Source organism: Moschus berezovskii, chromosome 24 (genome assembly GCF_049115385.1).
Source record: "Moschus berezovskii isolate FMDL1 chromosome 24, NW_MosBer_1.0, whole genome shotgun sequence".
NCBI lineage: Eukaryota > Metazoa > Chordata > Mammalia > Artiodactyla > Moschidae > Moschus > Moschus berezovskii.
The window spans coordinates 23,763,171-23,776,148 of record NC_142483.1 but is presented as its reverse complement, the minus strand read 5'-3'; the positions used below and the strand labels follow the sequence as shown (position 1 = coordinate 23,776,148).

At 39.7% G+C, this 12,978-nt stretch overlaps 1 protein-coding gene across 3 annotated transcripts in view; it reads left to right on the top strand.

Annotated features, from left to right (window-relative positions):
• Nucleotides 1–12,978, top strand: part of ADAMTS9 (ADAM metallopeptidase with thrombospondin type 1 motif 9) — a 172,582-nt gene that overhangs the window by 75,455 nt on the left and 84,149 nt on the right. For all 3 annotated transcript variants that reach the window (XM_055414264.2, XM_055414265.2, XM_055414262.2), the window contains exons 20-23: nt 6,554–6,764; nt 7,244–7,408; nt 8,550–8,714; nt 11,525–11,644. In XM_055414264.2, coding sequence (XP_055270239.1) covers nt 6,554–6,764; nt 7,244–7,408; nt 8,550–8,714; nt 11,525–11,644 — 661 coding nt within the window. The remainder of the gene's footprint in view (nt 1–6,553; nt 6,765–7,243; nt 7,409–8,549; nt 8,715–11,524; nt 11,645–12,978) is intronic.

Here is a 12,978-nt window from a genome sequence, read left to right as displayed (position 1 = left end):
TCTTGTTTTTCTCCTAAGAATTAAAAAAATAGCTAATAGAGTATGACAGCTGCCCAAGAAAGTTCTCATTGGACCCTCACAACTTGCTGTATAGGTATTATTATGACTGAGTTACCTTGATTGCAAAAGTTTGTGTTTTTTGGTTTTTTTTTTTTTAATCTTTGAAAGACTACAGAAAAGGAGAACCTCATCCATCAAAGTACCTTTAATAGTCAGTATCCACCCAGAACGTTTATCACAAGTATAAGAAGTTTTATATACATGGAAGTTGCAGTGCACTAAGGTAGTCATGGAAAGAACAGGAGGAAGATTTATATACAGATGGCAGCCCACTCCAGTATCCTTGCCTAGTAAATCCCATGGACGGAAGAGCGTGCTAGGCTACAGTCCATGGGGTCGCAAAGAGTCGGACATGACTGAGGACTTAACTTTTCATTTTCATGAAGACGGTTCAATATTTAAGAAAAGTATGAAATTTGAGGCAGCATTTTCCTGCAACTGACCGTGTCATGTTTGAATGTTCACCAGCCTGGGGGTTGCATTGTATAGTGTACACGTCAGTCAAATGCAGGTAAGATAAGCTGGTGCTTGTCCACCTTTCACAGAAGAAACTACCAAGAGGGAGTAGTCTGGGAAATTGTTAAGGTCTCTTCATTCATAAATAGCAAAATGAACACAGACATACTTTTCAGGTTCTGTGTCACCATGCCAAATCCTATCAAGTGGTATTGTCAGCTCCTGGGGCTGGAGTAAAGATTATTAAGTACCCTCAAGGCTCTGAGAGAAGAGAGGAGTGCTGTGATTAGCTAGTTATGTCTGGCAGTATTAACGTTCAGTTCAGTTCAGTCGCTCAGTCGTGTCCGACTCTCTGCGACCCCATGAATCACAGCACGCCAGGCCTCCCTGTCCATCACCAACTCCCGGAGTTCACTCAAACTCACGTCCATCGAGTCGGTGATGCCATCCAGCCATCTCATTCTCTGTCGTCCCCGTCTCCTCCCGCCCCCAATCCCTCTCAGCATCAGAGTCTTTTCCAGTGAGTCAACTCGTCGCATGAGGTGACCAAAGTATTGCAGCTTCAGCTTTAGCATCAGTCCTTCCAATGAACACCCAGGATTGATCTCCTTTAGAATGGACTGGTTGGATCTCCTTGCAGTCCAAGGGACTCTCAAGAGTCTTCTCCAGCACCACAGTTCAAAAGCATCAATTGTTCGGCGATCAGCTTTCTTCACAGTCCAACTCTCACATCCATACATGACCACGGGAAAAACCATAGCCCTGACTAGACGGACCTTGGTTGGCAAAGTAATGTCTCTGCTTTTTAATATGCTGTCTAGGTTGGTCATAACTTTCTTTCCAAGGAGTAAGCATCTTTTAATTTCCTGGCTGCAATCAGCATCTGCAGTGATTTTGGAGCCCCAAAAAATAAAGTCTGACACTGTTTCCACTGTTTCCCCATCTATTTCCCATGAAGTGATGGGACCAGATGCCATGATCTTAGTTTTCTGAATGTTGAGCTTCAAGCCAACCTTTTCACTCTCCTCTTTCACTTTCATCAAGAGGCCTTTGAGTTCCTCTTCACTTTCTGCCATAAGGGTGGTGTCATCTGCATATCTGAGGTTATTGATATTTCTCCCGGCAATCTTGATTCCAGCTTGTGCTTCTTCCAGCCCAGCATTCCTCATGATGTACTCTGCATATAAGTTAAATAAGCAGGGTGACAATATACAACCTTGACGTACTCCTTTTCCTCTTTGGAACCAGTCTGTTGTTCCATGTACAGTTCTGACTGTTGCTTCCTGACCTGCATACAGTTTTCTCAAGAGGCAGGTCAGGTGGTCTGGTATTCCATCTCTTTCAGAATTTTCCACAGTTTATTGTGATCCACATAGTCAAAGGCTTTGGCATAGTCAATGAGGCAGAAATAGATGTTTTTCTGGAACTCTCTTGCTTTCTCCATGATCCAGCAGATGTTGGCAATTTGATCTCTGGTTCCTCTGCCTTTTCTAAAACCTGCTTGAACATCTGGAATTTCACGGTTCACATATTGCTGAAGCCTGGCTTGGAGAATTTTGAGCATGACTTTACTAGCGTGTGAGATGAGTGCAATTGTGCAGTAGTTTGAGCATTCTTTGGCATTGCCTTTCTTTGGGATTGGAATGAAGACTGACCTTTTCCAGTCCTGTGGCCACTGCTGAGTTTTCCAAATTTGCTGGCATATTGAGTACAGCACTTTCACAGCATCATCTTTCAGGATTTGAAATAGCTCAATTGGAATTCCATCACCTCCACTAGCTTTGTTTGTAGTGATGATCTCTAAGGCCCACTTGACTTCACATTCCAAGATGTCTGGCTCCAGGTGAGTGATCACGCCATCATGATTATCTCTGTCATGAAGATCTCTTTTGTAGAGTTCTTCTGTGTATTCTTGCCACCTCTTCTTAATATCTTCTGCTTCTGTTAGTTCTATACCATTTCTGTCCTTTATCGAGCCCATCTTTGAATGAAATGTTCCCTTGATATCTCTAATTTTCTTGAAAAGATCTCTTGTTTTTCCTATTCTGTTGTTTTCCTCTATTTCTTTGCATTGATCGCTGAGGAAGGCTTTCTTATCTCTCCTTGCGATTCTTTGGAACTCTGCATTCAGATGCTTATATCTTTCCTTTTCTCCTTTGCTTTTCGCTTCTCTTCATTCAGTTCAGTTCAGTTCAGTCGCTCAGTCGTGTCCGACTCTCCAAGACTCCATGAATCACAGCACGCCAGGCCTCCCTGTCCATCACCAACTCCTGGAGTTCACTCAAACTCATGTCCATCGAGTCGGTGATGCCATCCAGCCATCTCATTCTCTGTCATCCCCTTCTCCTCCCGCCCCCAACCTTTCCCAGCATCAGAGTCTTTTCCAGTGAGTCAACTCATCGCATGAGGTGGCCAAAGTATTGGGTTAAGCAGTATTAATTCGTTTTGAGTTATGTCCGTATAAACCCATTGCTTCAGTCAGGGGAGTTAATTTAACTAATTTAATTAATAATAAATTAGTTAAATTAGACTTAAAGTCTTTTCAAAAAATTATTAGCTAATTGCTAAACTGCATTAATCACTAAAACAGGGAAAAAACATTGAGTTGGTAAATAGACTATTTGATTTAACCTCATTAAATTGGGAAAGGTGATATAAGATTAGCCTTATTTCAAATTATCACTGAAAATAATAATAATTAACTAGTACTGTGAATATCATTCAGCAGTAGAGTTGACCATTTACTAACAAACACATTTAAACAATTTGTTTTGATTCCTGGGTTAGGAGGATCCCCTTAAGGGGAAAATGGCAACCCACTCCAATATTCTTGCCTGGAAAATTCCATGGACAGAGGAGCCTGGTTGGCTACAGTCCATGGGGTCACAAAGATTCAGACACAACTAAAGTGACTGAACAAGAATGAATTATCCTAATATTTGTATATTAATTGTTAGATAATCTTAATTAACATCTTACTTATTTATATATCATATAAAATTTATACATTAATTCCTCAAACAGCACAGTGGTGTAAGTAGTATTATTATCTCCACTTCAGAAATAAGGAAAACAGAGTCTGAGAGAGGTATATCAAAGGTGCTATTCTAAATTCCCCATTTGGAGAAAGTCACCTTTTTTTCTTTTTTAATGCTAACTTAAAAAAACTAAAAACCTAAACTCTACTGATACCAGAGGAGGAAAGTAGCTCAGGGAACAGGCTTGGATGACGATGGCACCTCTGGCTGATTAAAGAAGAGAAAGTGAAGGAATTTTAGCCTTGTTTTTTGGTACAAGTATCTATGGTAGAAGTGACACACCTTGAGGATAGTAATTTAGAAATAAAAAGAAAAAATGGTAAGTTTACTGCTAGTTTTCACAGCCTTATAACTAGACAGGTACATGTTCATGTCTTAAATAGAAGATCATGTGTTTTTTTTGCTGCACTACAAGGCTTTTGGGATCTTAGTTCCTCAACCAGGAGTTGAACCCAGGCCCTCAGCAATGAGAGCAGAGGGCTAACCAGTGGACCATCTGAGAATTCCCTCGAAGATCATGTTCATTTGTCAGCATTCAAATGCATATCTTGCTGGTGTTTACAGACTGTTGGAAGAATAAGGTTATTCACTGAAAAACATGCAAATGCAGAAACAAAGTTCAAATACGCATTACTGTCTTCTCTCTGTTAACCTGAAAATTGCTATTAATTGTAATTTATACTAATTATTGCCAAGTATCTGTGTGCAAAATGGAAAAATAGCAGAAAGGATTGCACTGGTTGCTCAAACTCTTAATTTTTCCCAAAACATTTTTATGGAACACAAGTTCAGCAAGATTATCGAGAGCAAACCAGTATGTGAGAAGAATTACTGTCTCCTCCAATATTTGAAGATTTGTAGCTTGGATTAATGATTTGAGGGCCCTGAGAAGTTCTGCAATAGAAGAACCTACTTATATCAGTAGTTTCCCAAATTATTTAATGCCACAATGCCCCACAAACCCACAGAGAAATACAGTTTTTTTTCTGTTCCCATTTATTAACAAACACTTTGCATTTCTGCAATCTAAATTGTCACATGACATGAATGAATGAATTCAAAACACTGAAGGTGAGATGACTTTCCAGGTGAGAGTAAATGAAGTGAGTAATAGCATTTTGAGACCTTTCTTAAGGCAGTGCTGTGACCTTTCCACAGACTACATTCTCTGCCCGAGTTCCGGGGATTGTGTGAACATCAGGGAAACTAGCACACTGTTCCAGCCCAAGCTGCTGGTGTGCTTTCTTGTTGGGAGGGGAAGAGGATTCCTGCCTCCCTTTTCCAGGATGGAATATAACCTTTCCACAAGGAAGTGATGATGAAGGCAAAGAGAAGGTAACCAGGAATCAAAGGGCAGATGGAAGTTCCAGATGCTTCTGTTGAACTGGTCCACGTTTCTAGGCTCACTTCCTTAGGGAAGTGACAGTTTGCCCAGATTAAACTTTGACAGGATGAGATAAAGCACTGTTGTACAATCCCCATATAACATTTTCCGGTTAGAACAAATCCGCCAAATATTATGTCACTCTCACAGAACATCTCAGTAGCCCACTTTATATGCCAAATGTAGAAGTGGGTCAACTCTGACCTATTTTTGAGCATTTGTGAGAAATTCCGAGATAAGTGTGTGTCCAGTGCTCCTCTTTTCTTCCTGAGTGTAGATGGGAGAACTCTTAGGGCTTTGGTATTTGACAAACTACCAAGTTTCTGAGCAGGATAAAATTAATGATCAACAGTGAAATCATCTTTTTGGGATTGCTAAATTTGATCAACGTAACATGTCTCACTCAAGCTCATTTATTTAGACTGTTCTATTCATTTCAAGTAATTTTTTTTTCTTTTTAAAGCACTAGCCCATTGCTGGAGTGTTAAAAGAGCCACTTGATTTATCAGTACATACTGAGCACCTCCTGTGTGCCGAGAAAGGCTTATTATATGTGCAAGGGATACAAAGTTGACAAAAGTTTGTGGACTCAAATCTAATTTTAAAAGTCAATAATTATGGGGCCGGAAGGGATAGATAGGTGGAGCACAGAGGATTTTTAGGTCCATATGATACTGTAATGGTGGATGTTTCACTATACATATGTCCAACCCATGGAATATATAGCATCAAGAGTGAACTCTAAGGAAAACTGTAGACTTCAGTGATAATGATGTGTCAGCAAAGGTCCATCAGTGTGACAAAGGTACACTCTGGTGGGGATGTGTTGATAATCAGGAGACTGTGCATGTGTGGGAGCAGGGGTGTATGGGAGCAGGGGTGTGTGGAAGCAGGGGTGTATGGGGGCAGGGGTGTGTGGGGGCAGGGGTGTGTGGGAGCAAGGGTGTGAGGAAATCTCTGTACCTTCCTCTCAGTTTTGTCATGGAACCTAAAACTGCTCTAAAAACATTAGTCTTTAAAACAAACTGTAATTGAGTTATATATATGGTCCATACAATCTTTATTCACCACGTAAAATATATGATACTTGAAATTCAGTTGTAGTTCCAATTAAGTAGTTAGTTAATTGCAATCCATTCCTTTATTAATTCATTGAATGTCCATTGAGCATTTTCCAGCACGTGGCCACCTGGAACCTTCCAAGAGAATGTTTCCAACAGTCATTCGTTCTCTGTTAAAAAGCAGCCTACTTGACAAGCAAAATGCTGGGTTGCGTGAATCTTTTAAATATAAAATTTTTTTTTTTTTTTTGCTCTATTGAATTCCTTTTTTTTTTCTTCTTTTTAGTTGCTTGAATTTCAGATTGACTGTATTGGGGGAGAATCTTCACAAAGATAGAACCTCTGATTGTCATTCTGTGACTTTCATGTATGTTGGCAGTGATGAAAAATGCATGGAAATGTTGGTTTCAAATTGAATTTCGGTGACTGACTTTGGTTTTGGGTTCATGGTATTTAAGGAAGAAAACAGAATTCAGCTCTTCTACCAATTGAGTCTAGATAAGACATATATATTTAACAGTAATATTGGTTTCTCCCTCATGGTTTGTGCACAGGTGGCATGTGGCCAGCAGGAGTGAATGTAGTGCCCAGTGTGGTTTAGGTTACCGCACGTTAGACATCTACTGTGCCAAGTACAGCAGGCTAGATGGGAAGACTGAGAAGATTGATGACAGCTTTTGCAGCAGTCACCCCAAACCAAGCAACCAGGAAAAATGCTCAGGAGAGTGTAACACTGGTGGCTGGCGCTATTCAGCTTGGACTGAAGTAAGTTGGTTCTCATTCAGAGTCTTCTTGGATGTTAAATCTGATTAGTTGATGATGACTCCTTACAGAGCTGCATTGTGGAAACCTCATTAAGAGTACCATGATTGACTTATAATGCCTGCCCTCATTAAAACTACAGAAAAGAGTAATACAATCGATCTGTAATGTCTGGTGTGGGCATAGCATATGGAAAATTGGAAGTGGTAGAACAATTTAGCCAAACACTTTTTTCATATCCCACAAGCCATTTCTGATTTTGTTGTCCTATGCCAGTTTGCTAATATTGGCTTTGTTATGAACCTGGTAAATAAATTGATACCGTATACATATACCCCTAAAAAGAAAAAGTAGAACTGACCAGGCTTTGTTGGTTGGTTGTTTCCTTAGAATTGGAAGAGATAAGATAGCCTAGCCAGTATCTTGAACGTGCTTGATGAGAAACTTAGCAACACTTTGGCTTAATTTTTTTTTCCTTTCAGTGTTCTAAAAGCTGTGATGGTGGAACCCAGAGAAGAAGGGCTATTTGTGTCAACACCCGTAATGATGTGCTGGATGACAGCAAATGCACTCATCAAGAGAAAGTCACCATTCAGAAGTGCAGTGAGTTCTCCTGTCCAGAGTGGAGATCAGGAGAGTGGTCAGAGGTGAGATGCTGCTGCTGCTGCTAAGTCACTTCAGTCGATGGGAAGGCTGTTAATTCCCCAACAGGTCATCTCTGATGCTCAGTTCTGAGCCTCTCCAGCTGAGTCCAAATTTAAACCAGCTGCACCTTTCTCCCACCTCCCACTGAAGAAACAACTCCTTCCACCCACCCTGTGAATGGCTTACCGGACACGACTGGTCCATGGTAACCTCAGAGTCGCAGTGGGTTTATGTGGTTCACCCCCCATAATAGCTTCTGTTGGGGATTTTTGAAGTTCCAGTCGCTCACCTTCTCTCCTCTTTCAGACCTGGCTAAGTTGCTGTAAAGGAAATCAGAGCTTTATTAATTATAAAGCTGCACTGGTTTAGATTTGAAGTTTAAAAAAAAAAGGAGATTCCCTGATTGCTTATCTTTGAAATGAGAGAATTGAACCCTAGCAAGTGACCTATTTAATTACCCATTCAGTTGCTAGTGGAAAACTTGGGAAAAAAGAGAAAGGACCAGGTTTATGCTTTGCTTGTCTCTTATTTGATGAAGCATATCAAATTGTTTAGCAAGGTGGTCCCAGGACAACAAGAGAAAGAAGATGAAGGCTCTTTCTCCATTTTGTAGACAGGGCTAATATTTCCCAGTGAGATTGTCTCTGAGCAGGTCCCCACCACGTCCCCATCGCACCTTCCTTCAGAGGAACACATGGCAGGGGAACAGAAATTGTCTTATTCTTTGGGCCAAGTCAGGAATGTGGGGGGAGAGATATTTCTATAGCTTCTGTATCCCTTCCCTGTCTCATTCAGGTAAGTGCAATATTAACTGTTTACTTTCAACATTAAATAAAATCTCAGTCTTAAAAGAATACTGGTAATGTCTCTAAATGGCAGAAAAGTAACAGTACATGTGATTAACAGTGTCTGACTCCTGGACACATTAACAGGAGTCCAGAGCCTGGTTAAATACAGAATGAATGAACGAACGTGTGATAGAGCAAAAAGCATAAGGCTTGATATGTTTACAGATTGCGACCAGAGAGAGAAGAATTGCTCTGGGAATAGAGCACACCTGGTTTTGCTAATCGATGATTAATCCACAAGAACCAGAGTGCATTGTTCAGAAATGACCCTGACTAGCTGTGCCTTTTCTTACAGTGCTTGGTCACCTGCGGAAAAGGGCATAAGCACCGCCAGGTCTGGTGTCACTTTGGCGAAAATCGAGTACATGATAGAATCTGTGACCATGAGACCAAACCAACCTCCATGCAGACCTGTCAGCAGCCAGAATGTGCGTCCTGGCAGGCGGGTCCCTGGGGACAGGTATTTTGAATGATAAAGTTCTTAACTACATTCTTTCCTTCTTATCTGGAGCAGGCCTGCAGAGGGACATTCCAGTGGCAGGGATTTCACCACTGTAGCATGTGGCATGCGCAGTCCCTCTGTGGCGCCAAGCGCTGGAAACCCTGTAACTGTTCTGCCACACTTCTGAGGGTTGTTGTTCCCCTCCTGGAGCTGATCATTCCCTTTCCAGACCCACGTGTGAGTGTTCGCCCTTGGGTTAAAACTGTAGCTTGAGCACACGCACATTCGAACAAATTCACAACAGATCCCCTCGTGCCTGGCTGATGCTATCTACTAGTATGTGTCTGCGGGTCTGTAACAGAATGTGATCCAGCACCAGTGTCTTTGGCAGGAGGGTCTGGGCTGGGATTTGAAAGGGATGGTTTAGCTCCCAGTGTCATGATTCCTAAGCTCACCTCTTAAATTAAGTCAGGCTTTTCAAACAAAATTAATTAGATCAAAGTTTGCAGGCATCCTCTCTCTTTGAAAAAATCTCTTCCAAGTCCCTATTGTTTGTTTCACAGTCACTTGAACTATTCCGAAAGGAAAGAGTGAGAATCTCCCTTGGGCTTGCATTTAAGAAGCCACGACTCTTAGAATTAAGTCTTTCCTAATATAGAAGCAAAAGCGTTCTGGGTACTATTTAAGTAGCACTCCAAGTTCCCTAGAGAAGCAAAGCAGCTGTTTGCTGTCACTTACGTAATCTCTCTAAGAGTGCCTCTCCCTCCACCCAGTCCAACCACAGCCACAGCCTCTTCAGCCCCCTGGCTTATGTCTTCATTTCCAACATGCGTGCAGTGAATGAGAGCAGCTTTATTATTGCACCCTTACAGTTTCTACCATTCACATTTGGACTCTTCCGAATATGCCCTGTTAACACAGTATCCCTGGTGGTCAGAATGGTTGATCATGTTTGAACTCACTCAGTAAATGGGTGGAGGCTGCCTACACTCCATACCTGCCTCCTTTTTGTCTACATCTGCGTATCTCTGTGGAGAGTGCATCTCAGGGCCACTGTTAAGATTTGAAGATAACATCTTTTAGAACTAACAGGCCTTTTTTTTTTTTCTGTGTCTGTGGCATGTCAGTCTTAGCCATAGATTTGTCCTTCCTTTGACTAAACATGCAGTTCACAGCAACCAACTGTTATTTGTTGTTGTTGTTTTTTCCCCCCCTTAATATTATTGAAGGATAGTTCATGTTTATAAGAGAAGTTTGGCAGAAAGCAATTGAGCAAAAAGGAGATAGCCATACTCCTAACTCTATTTCAGAGTTAATACATTTATGATTTTCTTATGTTTTAAAAACGAGTATTAGAATTGTACTTATTTTGTTAATTGAAGTAAAATTCATGTAACAAAATTAACCATTTTGAAGTGAACAAATCAGTGACATGTACTACATTCAGAATGTTGTGCAACCTCCACCTCTATCTAGTTCTAAAACATTATATCACGCTAAAATATTCATCAAGCTGTTATTCCCCGTTTCTCCTTCAACCCTAGCCAGCATTCTGCTTTCTAGTTCCATGAGTTTACTTATTCATACAAATGAAATCATACAATACACGATTGTTTGTGTCTCCAGCTTCTTTCACATAGCATAATGTTTTTGAGGTTCATCATACTGTAGCACACATCTGTACCTCATCCCTTTTTATGTCTGCATAATATTCCATGTGTGCATATACCGTAATTTATCCATTTATCCCTCTAAGGATATTTGGGTTGTTTGCACTTTTTGGCCATTGTGAATAGTGCTTAATTCTTCTATAAATGTTTGGTAGAATTTACCAGTGAAGCCCTCTGGTCTTAAGACTTTTTTTTATTACGAGATCTTTGATTGCTGAGTCAATATTTTTACTTCTTTCTGGTTTCTCAAGTCAGATTTTGTGATTTGTGTGTTTCTGGATAGTTTGTATGGGTTTGGAAATTCATGTGTTTCATCTGGATTGGCTAATATGTTGGTATAGAATTGTCCACACTACTTTCACTGTCCCTTTTTATTGCTATAGAGTCAGGAGCGGTGCTCTCACTTTCATTTCTGATTTTAATTGTTTGCATCTTCTCTGTTTTACTTTTAATCAATCTAAGTAAAGGTTTATAAATTTTGTTATCTTTTTAAAGAACCCTCTTCTTTAAGAAAACCTGGTTCTGCCACTTTTTGCCAGTTTGATAGCTTTTTCAGAGAGGGGGAGTGGATCAGTTCTTTACTATCTGCCCTTTCCATGACATCACTCCCTCTACTTACTGTTTTTTAACCACTAACAGTCTTACTGGACGTATTTCCTTCTGTTTGCTATGGTGCCTTGAATTGACTTTGGTTCTTCCCTATTTAGGTGGTTTCTAATATTTTGTCTTTTATAAATAATATTGTGATGACCATTCTTATATAGAAATATTGATGCAAACTATATTTCTTCAGGGAAATTTTTCAGGAGTCAAATAAGAACTTTACAAAGTACCTATTTTAGCCATGGCATTCTGCTAGGTATAGTGTGAAAGATGTAAAAATGATTCACATGTACTCCCCTCCTTCTAGGAGTTCGTAATCAAGGAATTAAACTACAAACATCATTCCTATGGGAGGTAGAAATAATTCCATGTGATATCTTGATAATTGATCGGTGACAGCAGAATTGCCTGCTCTTAACTAATTTCTTGGGGTGCCAGTCCTCTGGCCCACTCTGATGGAAATATTTTTTTCTCTTGTGAATGTTACGGGCGAAGTTAGGGAAAGAGAACATTTGCCAGCTTGTCTATACTTTCTGTTTTATTTCTCCCCCTCAGTGCAGTGTCACTTGTGGACAGGGATACCAGCTAAGAGCAGTGAAATGCATCATTGGGACTTCCATGTCAGTGGTGGATGACAATGACTGCAATGCAGCGACTAGACCAACTGACTCCCAGGTAAGTTTCCTTTGTCCAAATCAGTTATTGACCTTGGGCACTAAGATGCCAAAACTTCCCAGGAGCTCAGTGGAAACAGAAGTCCTTTCACAGGTAAGTGTGTAGGCAGAGGAGACAGTAGATCATCTGCATTGTTCTGGGTTTACTCGTGTGCTGCGTTCTGGCTCTGATTTTTGGCTGGAGCACTTTTGTCTTCTCTGTTTCTCTGCATGTCTGCAGATTCTGACTCTGAGTCTTCCTCGGTGGTGAAGATCGACTCTTTGTGCTGCTTTTCTTGATCTCAGATTTCTTTTTTTTTTAAATAATTCCAATGTAGGGTTCAGCAAATGGTGTCATATATTCAGGCTGCATGTGTTGGAGCTGTCTTGTTCCAGCTCACAAGTGATGGTTGGTAAATTTTCAGAAATTTTGCAAGCTGTTGTTACATACTGCCATTGTTGAAAATTGAAAATAAAAACGTATAATTAAATAGATAATATTAAAAATAGGTTGAAAAATATTCAGAGCTTATCACTTTCGAATTATCTTCCTATATTTTACTGTGTTTTACTTCCTATATTTTACTATTTTATTTCTTATTACTATGGTTTATATTACATTTGTATGTATTTGCATGGTGAAAATACTATATAATGGTGAACCATAGCACATCCTTTAAAAGTCTGTGTTCATTGATATTAACTTGTTAGGTTGACATTGGCCATAGTGAGAGTACTTATACCACAGAAATCAGCAAATGCTGTAAGTCAGAGTTTAATTGATTTTCATGTTGATTATTTCTGCTTAAAAAGGTGGTGGAACAAGTGTTAATAATGCAGACTCAACTTTAAACAGTCTTATGTCTGCAGCTATTATGTTGTGAAGAACACAAAAAATAATTAAAGAAATATCTTTATGTTATTTGAAAATTATTGTCTGACTCAGCAAAGAAATTGTTCATGTCATTGGTGAATGAGTGAAGTTCTCACATACATCTTCATTGTTTCTCCTTCACAGTACTCTTTCTTAGTTGTAAGCAAAATATCAGCTAACATTCATGTCAGAACTACTCTGACAGCAATAGTTTGGCATTAGATTCAAGAGTTGAGCAAAAATCAACAAAAATAATTTTTAAGAATTAATTGGCCCTATGGAATTTAAAATTTTAAATTTTATATCTTATTACTATTTGTAAACTTTATGCTACACATTATTTATATCAGAAAAAAAACTTATAATAAGCATATATATACAGATATATATACACACATACATACCTGTATCTATAAACACACCTTGTTTCTCAAGAGATCTAGTTGATAATCATTCACCAGTATACTGTTCAATGGGGACCT